The sequence below is a fragment of the Solanum verrucosum genome, unplaced genomic scaffold (assembly GCF_900185275.1).
Source record: "Solanum verrucosum unplaced genomic scaffold, falcon-dt-bn FXZP01000144.1, whole genome shotgun sequence".
Taxonomy (NCBI): domain Eukaryota; kingdom Viridiplantae; phylum Streptophyta; class Magnoliopsida; order Solanales; family Solanaceae; genus Solanum; species Solanum verrucosum.
Window position 1 is genome coordinate 1948733 of NW_026020773.1, and position 10090 is coordinate 1958822.

The 10090-nt window shown below is 36.2% G+C and overlaps 1 protein-coding gene across 1 annotated transcript; it reads right to left on the minus strand.

Moving 5' to 3' along the window:
* Window positions 1–1278: 1278 nt before the first annotated feature.
* LOC125812928 (BRCT domain-containing protein At4g02110-like) lies at window positions 1279–9387 on the minus strand. The gene is made up of 10 exons (XM_049492401.1): window positions 9300–9387; window positions 8704–8793; window positions 8442–8546; window positions 7787–7888; window positions 7586–7670; window positions 5700–5769; window positions 5566–5610; window positions 2801–4960; window positions 2472–2688; window positions 1279–1859 (listed from the first exon to the last, which is right to left on the minus strand). Exons 1-10 carry the CDS (start codon window positions 9378–9380, stop codon window positions 1290–1292), a joined length of 3525 nt encoding a protein of 1174 aa, XP_049348358.1. The 5' UTR covers window positions 9381–9387; the 3' UTR covers window positions 1279–1289.
* Window positions 9388–10090: the final 703 nt, after the last annotated feature.

A 10090-nucleotide genomic window follows, 5' to 3' on the forward strand; every position in this document is an offset into this window, starting at 1 on the left:
TAGATTATTATTGAAAATGCTGATTTTCAATAGTCTAATTCGTCGATAAATGGCATAAAGGAAAATTTTCATATTTATAATGGCGCATCAAAAATTTGCATTTTTTGAGATGTTCATCCATGAATTTTCATGTATTAATAACTTTTGTATTGCTAATACTATGAGTTGGTATTATTAGTTATACACAAAATTGTCTTTAAATACATCGAAACATTAAATTAAATGGTGAATAAATAACAATCTGAGCATTATAAGTATTATATTTTATTCAATACTATTCTTATGCACCTTATTCAACTATCCCTAAAAATATAGTAAATTAACTCAGCAATCTCTAGGCATTTTTTAATGCAACTCTTAATACTTATTCTGTCAAGAAGATAACATAATACAACTATCTATAACGGGTTAATTTAAAGTATGATAATATTGATTAATAGATCATTAAATGGGGGAGGGGGGGGGGGGGGGTCATATGGGATCACATTTAATGTAAGTAATATCATACTCTTGAGGATATATTTATTTATTTTAGAAAGCAAAACTAGTAAGTAAAAGTATTAATATTATCCTTTTCGATCCCAATAAGAAAAAGGTACATAGTAGTAATAATGATTTTGGAACTCACAAGTTGATGTGTTAAAAGAGTAAATGAATCCTTATTGGTTGACTTATATTCCTTCCGATTTCAAATCGTTTCAAGAATTTAAGAAACATTTGGTACCTCTTTTTTCCTTGAATTCACATTTATTGCTTCAATTAGTAGCTAGATAGGAATAGGGGTTCAATTGTTTGAATGTAGTCCCATAATATAAGAAATATTGTAGTGTGTAGAGGCAAAGGGGATTCAAAAATCACACATTCAAAGTCTTAGTATTAATTTAGTGAGACGTTTAGAAGAAAGATAAGGGTCCATGAATATTTTTTACATTTTTCTAGAGTTAGAATTCAAGAAATCATGTTTGGGGTGCATACTATTCAAAGTAATGTAAGTTTTCACAATGTGAAAAATCACAGGTGTCATATAGTGTTTGCTCAAATACAACAGTTACAGACAAAAGGCATGAAGGGGTGAAATAAAAGTTTCATCTACACTAGGCAAATGTGATCCAGGGCTCAGCCTGAATTGGATGTTGGGGAAGAGATGATTTTACACAACATTGAAAATCAACTTCTTCAAGAAAAGCAGCAAGATGCTGCAATGTGAATAATTATTTTTGTACATTTTACTAATCTAAATATACTTAACTTGAGTTAAGCCATTATACAGACCTTAGCCAACAGACAGATTAGCGCTTCTTCTTCTTTGAAGTAGAGGTCCCTTTTTTGGACTTCCTTTTGGTACTTGTATTACTTATGTTCTTGCTACACTCTGGGCAAAACCAGTCTTCCTCGGGTACACATTCAAGGGGAGGATCACAGCAATCTACATGCATGCCAATGCCACATCCAAGAGAGCCACTTTCGTCACCACAGATCAGCATTACTTCCCCCCTGTCAGGCGACCCACACACCTGGCATGCTATATCATTACTACTGTCATCTGATGGCTCCATCTCTTCAACAATCTCTTCCAAACGATTGACATGTTTTTTCAGTGATCTTTCTGCCCAGGAATGAGTGTTGTATTGCACATAATTGTTGAGGGTATAACCAGGTTTGCACACATAAGTCACCAAGTAATCAGGCAACACACAAGGTATCTCATACCTTAAGAATTCTTGAACCCACTTGTCACAGCGTGGCATGACCTCACTAGCAATGGCAAAGTCAACACCTGACTCAAGGAATCGACTATAAGGAGGAGAAGTTGCTAATATAATGCCATCCCCTGCCTTGACTGCACGCTTCAATGTATCCTGATTCAACAAAAGAGAGCATATTAAAACCTGTTAGAGATACGGACAAAAAGCAATCTGGATAAATTTATCAGTCTACAAATTGCTTGCATGTGGTGTGGAAAATATAACTTCCCACAGAAAATATTTCCACCGGAAATGTTTCATCTTAGGAAATCACTTTCTAGATCATTTTCCAATGGTGGTTGGGAATAAAAGTACATGACATATGATGATCACACAAGATGTTGGATTTAATATTAAAATAGTGTTCTAGTGATAATTTTTCAGTACTAAAGAAAGACAATCTACATGCTAAGTAATAAAGAGTAAGAGTTATGCTTTGTAAGAATAATGAAGAAACTACGTTTTGTAAAGAAAATTTACTTGCATCCAAAAGTAAGTCATTTTCCCCTTTGGTGGAATATGCTATGTTAGGAGAAATTATTTTTCCATAATACAAGGAAACCAACAACTAGAAAATGATTTCATCGAAGAAGTTCCAGAAAATAATTCTTCGTCATACAAAACACACCATAAAAAGAGTTAATGGAAGAGAGAAATTCTTGCAAATAAGCAGCATAGGAACTCAATCTTCAAGAAACATATACAGCAAACAACAAATTACCATACCAATGGTGGTACAATGCAGTCTCCATAAATGATTATCCTCATTCCATATAATGCGCCATGTCCTGTCCTCTCCCTCAGAAGTCGCCACTTTCTTGGGGCCTCTAAGTTGATTGCTAAGTCTTCAGTCAATCCCTTTTTGTGCCATTCATACGGCTCCTCATCCAACAATTTTCCAGCCTCAACACAAGCAGTTAAATAATCTGTCTTCAAGATCCACCTGTAAAAATCAATAGACGATATGTTTACTTGTGAGAATGAACATAACTTTAGGACTGTAATTTTTTTTTAAAAAAATGATAACTTCTTTAGGGATGTGTAATTAGCCAAACCTTCCAGAGGATGCAGCAGCAAAAAACTTCTCTGTTCGTCGTACTGGAGCAGGAACAATGAAATGGGTTGCCTGATATGACCACTGGTGAGAATCTCGGCACACTTTTCCTTTCAATCGCTTGATAACCTGCTGAAACTCCTTCCTTTGTAGCCGATGTCCACTAACTATAAACCACCTAGGCTCACTTTGTACTTTTGTAACCTGCAACGAGCGAGACTTTTTATCATAAGGAGAACTTCTGTCAGCTTCACGTTCATTATGACTTGCATTCTGGAGTCCAATAACAGGCACATTTTCCTTCTCCACATCCATGGAGTTCTTCAATTGATTCTCAGTCGAAATTACTGTGGCTTTTCCAGTTTCAGATGGAGACCCTTTTCCTTTCTTTGCTTCTACCTTGTTTCTATCAGTTCTGCACTTCTTCCTTTCTGCGCCTTCTACAGAAGCAGCAGCTCTTTTAGTAGCTAGATTAGTTTTCTTGCTGTTCTTCTTCAGACATTTTGGACCTTCAGGTACTTTCTCCTCTGAAGCTTTCCCCACAGAAGTTGACTTACTTAACTTGGTCTCCTTGCCAGAAGAAGTCCTTTGAGTTTCAAATTCATTGCTTTCAGTACTAAGACTCTTTGCAATATCCTTCCTGTCATTCTTATTTACCACCTTGTTTGCATTAATTTTCTTCTCCGCTGATTGAAGCCCTGAATGTTGTGCTTCAGTATCAGTAGACTTCTCTCTTAGAACATTTAATTCTTCATCTTCTTGGTCCTCTGGAGCCTCAGTATCATCATTTAGGGATTCATTTGTTTTGGCTGATTCTTTTTCAGAATTCAAAAAATTATTTCTCTCGATCTCCTTGCTCAAGTCAGCATTATCTGCAGGCAGAACCTCACCCTTTGTAGAGCTTACGATATTTTGGTGCTCTGTCTCCTCTCTCCCTCCGCTACTGGAAGCAGCTGAATCATTCGTCAGAACAGTCTTGTTAATGAGTAAAGAACCTTTCTGATTTCTGCCATCCCCTTTACCGAGACTTTGTCTAGATCCGAGTGTCTTCTTGGAAAGTGATCTTTTCTTCAATGTCTTAGACTCTAACATGGAATCATCTCCAGCTTTATTGAACTCAGCCAGCACATTAGACTTCAGGGTATCTCTTCTTTCATTAACTGGAGATGGGACATCATGCCGTTCATCCAGTGGCCCACTAACATCAACAGTAGCATGACTAGTCCCTTTCGACCCCATGATCATACAAGTGCTGCTTTGAGGTGCATCCTCATCATGCCCTTGCCCAGTGCTTAGTGTCGCAGGATTGGAAATGGTTGAATCATGATGCTGCATGGTTTCCAAAGTTACACCCTTGTCCAAGTGAGGGGCAGGGTTCCCAGACAATAGATGACTGCCTCCATGGCTTAGACTATTTAACTTTGACGAGTTTATTAACTCTTCAGAACGATTTGCCGTCAAATAACCATCCGGTATGCTTTCTGGATTATTACCAGTCCTTGGTGACTTGAAACTACTGTCTGAAATGCCCATATTCCTTTTCTCAGGCAGTCTACTGCTTTGACCCTTCCCAGAAAATGACAAATTCTTTGGAGTTTTTACACCTAACTCACTTTTTTCTAGTCCTCTCTGAGAGGACAGGTTAAAGCAATCATACCCTATACCTGCTTCAGTAGCAGCAGGACTTCCTGAGTAACTCTTCATATGTTCAGAGGTCATTGGAGAACTGAATTTCCTTGGGAATTCTCTGGACGAACAAGAATGAGGAGACTTCCTGGCACTATTCGAAACAGAAACCAAATCACTTCCATTTTGTCGCATGCTAGATGGTGGCTCTTCTTTTGTTCGACAGAAGTTGGAATTAAGCATTTCATCATGCCTATTGGGAGATTCTTCAAAGGCTGGAACCTGGTCAGATTTTGACTGCTTTGAAGCAGATAATGACAGCTCTTTTGTGTTCCCAAGACCTGACAAGCCTCTAAATATGTTTAAGTCTGAAATGTTTGTAGAGGCTTCCTGCTTCACAAGGAATTGATTAGGACTTTTTGGATTTTCAGGACCCATGATAGCTATTGTTTCTGCAGACCTGTTTGCAGCAATGCCCTCATTTTCATCTTCAGAATCTTTGGCTTCAGCTTCCATCATCTCCAACTCATACCCACTAAGGCCAGAAAAAGAATACATGAGCACACTATTATTTGCTCTTAATTTATTTGACAAGAAAGCCCCATTGAGGGGTAAAGTATAAACATATTATGCCTGAGCTAAACGAAATTAGCTCTTACTTAATAGCAAGCGAGTAAAATCACTTTATTGCTTTTTGAAGTCAGAAGCTACCACAACTCTAAATAAAATAAAATGAGTGAATTAGGCATTAAATTGACAGATCCAAAAAGGGCTGAGCAGGTGCTTAGAAACCTCTAGCGAGGTCTAATTTCATATAACTTAAGCACAAAGAAGTATGCATTTGCGAAATTCACAGATAAGACAACATGAAGTATAAAGTTCTGCACATCTTTTGTTTCTCAACTGGATCACTTGAAAATGTTTCTCATTTGACAATTTCACTACACCCTTTAACACTTTCAGCTTCTAATTAAACAGGCCTCCATAATATCTCAATGTTCAACTTCATATGTTTCAGATTCTGCAATATAAAGGCAACCTAGTAGGGGTATTATAACTATTCAGTACCAAGCAAAACAAAATACAGCAGAAACAATGAAGCTACTTCACATTAAAAGGCAGGAAATGGCAATGACGCACCTCTTATCATACTCTGCTTCTGAAAGGATTTCCCAAGACTTCAAACTGCATAAGAAATCATGAAATGAAACTTTGCATTTTAGCAGGTTAAGAATAGAAATATCTGAAACTGAGAAAATAAAGCTCGGGCATACCAATCCTCCAACCACTGGTGATTAACAAGCTTAATCGTCTTCATTTTCTTGGCAAGTTCATATTTCTCCCCTATCAAGTGTAATGACCTCAGTTAGCATTGATACACAGTTGTAAATACATACCACAACAGACATGGTAAAGAGTGAAAATCAAATGGAAATTGGGGTAGCTTTCTTCCTTATCTTTGTTCGATGAGAAAAGAGAATTTAAGACATAAGTAGTATGACAGACTGATTTATCAAAGCTCATGGAAATTGACAGGCTGCTTAACAAAAAAATATGTGAGTGAGGCTCAGTCATTAAGCCTCAATGCCCTGAGCATATGACACATCACATAGTAAATCATCAAAGAAAAGAAAGAGAATCTAATGAAAAATTAGCTCACACTACTGTAGCACAGTCCTCTTTTTCATAATACTCGCTTCATCCTATATCATGAGATGGTGTTTAACTTGATAGGAAATCTAATGTGTAATTTAACTTATTTATTATATTAACAAAGGAGGAAAACAAAAGTAGTGGTAGAAAAGTTATATGATAGAGAAATATCAATGAATTTAAATTTTGAAAGTTGTAGAAAAATGGATAGGTATCAATGATTTTGGGAGGTCCCGAAAAGGGAAAGTGTCACATAAATTGACACAGACAGAATATTTTAATTTCCTTGTCATTATTCTCTCAAATTGTTGAATAGGTAGTAGTTTACGAATGTAGTTCAGATGAGGATGCTCACATGGACGTGTGGGCATACTAGGACAGATATGATTAGGAATGAAGTAATACCTGATAAGATGGGAATGACTTATGTGGCAGACAAGATGAAGGAAGGAGGCAGGGAAGGTTCGGGCATGTGAAGAGGTGTGTGGATGCGCTAGCAAGGAACTGTGAGGGGCTGGCTATAGAAGGAGTTAGGAGAGGTAAAGGTGGGCCGGAGAAGAAATGAAGGGAGGTGATTAGACAAGACATGAAACAATTTCAGTTTACCAAGGACATGACCATAGGAGGTATGCAGGTCGAGGAATAGAGTAGAAGATTAGTAAGTAGTTGAGTAGTGTTGCACTTTCGGTGGGATAGGAAAGGGGCTAGCTGACTCTAAACTTGTCCATATTAGTAGTATTATATAGTATTCACATAACTTATTATTCTTGATGTGTTTTACTATGTTGTTAATTTGCAAAGTATAGTGCTATTTTGTTGTCATATTATTTTCTCCTTACATCCATGCTTCAAAAAAAAAGTTCTCTTCCTTTATTTTCTCATTTTTCCTTTTCTTCTTCTCTTTTGAGTTGAGGCCTAACGGTCTCTCTGCCCCACAAAGGCAGGGGTATGATCTGCGTACATCCAACTCAGACCCCACTTGTGGTATTACATTGGTGTGTTATTGTTGAAGTAATAGTTTCACGTTTATAATGAATCACTATTGTTCTAAAATCACAGCATATTGTTTCAAAGTTGTATATTAGTACTACTTTAATGACTTCCTTTTTTTCTTCTTTAAATGCTTATAAGGTAACAGCAATACTCATTTTCGCAACTGCAGACAATATTCCTAGATTACATGCTATGGTACCCTGACCTTCAGTTTGCTTTGAACTACCCATGTCAGATACACATATTCGACATTTCTCCCCAGGTCAAACCTTCTACGTAATATAATTTAAAGGTATATTCAATTATAAATTAAGGCAGGAAAGACTATGGGAGGGAAAAAATTAGCCAGCAGCAACACATCATAACGAATCATCAACATAAAGGACATTTGTGCAAAAACACCTGAAACTCCCATTCACCCCCTCTAGGATTAAGCATTTAATAAGGCAAAACAAGAAATAAGGAGAGATGTAGTACAACCAGCAATAGCAACTGGTGGAAAGGGGATAGTTACCCTCAAATTTGTAGCATATGAGATGAGTGACTTTGTTTGCCACCAACGGCTTTGAAAAGTTTGCACCCATCAGTCCCACCATTGTCTAGAAAGAAAAAACCAAACATGTGACAAGCAACTGTTAGATTCTCCTCATCAGAAAATATTTAACTTCTTTTAAAAGTAAAAGAATTGATGAACGACAAACTGCATTTTACAAACCATAATATCATCTCGATCTTGCCGTTGATACCCAGTTAAGCAGACTATCAGTGATTTAGCACCTGGAATTCCATTCAAATTTCTTGGAGGTCTGTACATGACCTGTAAGAGAAGTGGTGAATCTATTGAGTTTTGATTAAAGGGAAAAATCAGTTATGCTTACAGGCCTATGACAAGTTGACATAGAATTCTTAAGGGAGCAAGGGAACAGATAGAAAACAACAGATAGATTCACATGACCACCAAAAACCCAAAATCATGGCCCTTCAAAATTTCTATAGAATTCCCTAAGCTCAATATGAGATATAAAAGAAATACTGGCTCCTCAACTTACTGCATTATTGACTGTCTAATAGCAATATTAGAGAAAAAGCCTTTAAAACTGAATAGCCACTGATAAAATGGACTCATAAACACATAATATTAAAGATCCTTTCATGCACCAAAGTGGTATTATAAATTAATGCAAATACTTCCGAAGAGATATGTTCTATCCACTATATCATAAAATTACATGTCAATAAAGACATTCTTTGTAGACATTACTGTTTAAGCAACCACAGCAGGAAGAAGGACCAATCAACTAAGCATAATTGTGAGCCAGTAGACTGTATTTTCCAACAGATAAAAGACAGAATTTTTCAGAGGAACTCACAGAATGGTGATCAACAGGCATTCCCAAATCAAAACTGTGTGCAACCCACAAGCTGGTAACAACTATTTTTCCAACTCGTCGAGCAGAAACACATATGGGGTCATCCTGTTTCCAGAAAAGACTATGTTACATCCTAGTCATAATAGTGAGGAATGACGTTTGAGTTGCGTACAAAAAATGGGATAAGAAATCAAGCAGCAAGAAATGCAAAAGAAAATCGCCCTGAAAACCAAATACGGACAATTATGTTCACCACACTCACGTAGATAATACTATCAACAATAAGATGGGTGCAATCTGGTCCATATTTGCCTGCATCAACTCCACCACCCTCCACGAGCTTGGACCGAATCTAGAAAAGGAAAAAAGGACAAAATTTTAAAGTAGAACAATGACAACAACCATCAAAAGGAGAAAAATTCCCACACACATTAAACAATTACAACTACTCCATAACAATTGAACATGGAAATGAAAAAAAAAAATCATAACTACTCCATTTAAAGAACATAACACTTGAACTTGAAACAAATAAATCAATCAGCAGCCTTTGCATCAACAACATGAAATCTAAATATCCATTTCACAATTCAAAACATTGCATCTTCATCTTTTATCTCGGCTTGAGACCAACTCTACTTTCCTCAGCTCACATGAACATAATTAACTTGAAAAAAATACAATTGAATCAATCAACTCTGCCTCAAACTCAATATAGTTAGAGTTTGACAGTACAAATACTTTGTATCCATTTTGCTATTGATCATTTCTACCGACAATGCTTAGCAAAACTCGCATATGACAAAATTCTGACTTGAAAAAATGCAATTTTTTTGAGGAAAATAAAACATGGATTACCTGTTCCTTCCTAAGGGAGTCGAATCCAATTAGAACAAAACGAACACCAACGAAAATCTTGGAGCTGTCTTCGTATAACATATCTTGAGTCATTTCTTGTACAATTTTTTCATGGAAGAAGCAAGCAAATTAACACGAAATTTTTTTATAAGAACCCTAGAAATTTGTTGAATTTTACAAAGCTTCTCGAGCAAGGAGTAGACAAATTATTGGAGGGATTTTGTGTTTTTTAATTTTTTATTTTGGCGCACTTATTGCTGGGCCTCAAATGAAACTACAGTTGAGCTTTGGCCCATGTCCATTTTTTTTAGACAGTAAAATGGCACGTTTATCATTCGCACAAATGCCCTTATTTTTAGGTGATTTTAATTTTTGCCCTCAAGTTATGCTTTGAAAGGCATAAAAAGTTATGTCGCTCAATTCCTATAGAACTTATACGATAATGGCATAAGTTCAAATTGGAAATTTCACAAGTTATGTAAGAGGCATAATGTAAAAGATATAATTTAATTCCCATAGAATATATGCCAAGCGAGACAAAAGTTTTGGTTTAAAAACTCACAAGTTATATTGTAAGAGGCATAACTTATATCAAGCAAGGATAAAAATTAGGTTAAACTTATGTCTAACAAATCTAGTCATAAATAATGGTGCTTTGGTCCACAATATATTTATTCAATGAGCAACAAGGACCAAATTAAAGATCATCAGATTTGAGGACAAAAATTAAAGCATCCCGAAATGGAGGGAATCATACGATGAGCTTAAGTATTATATGAAAAATCATACTA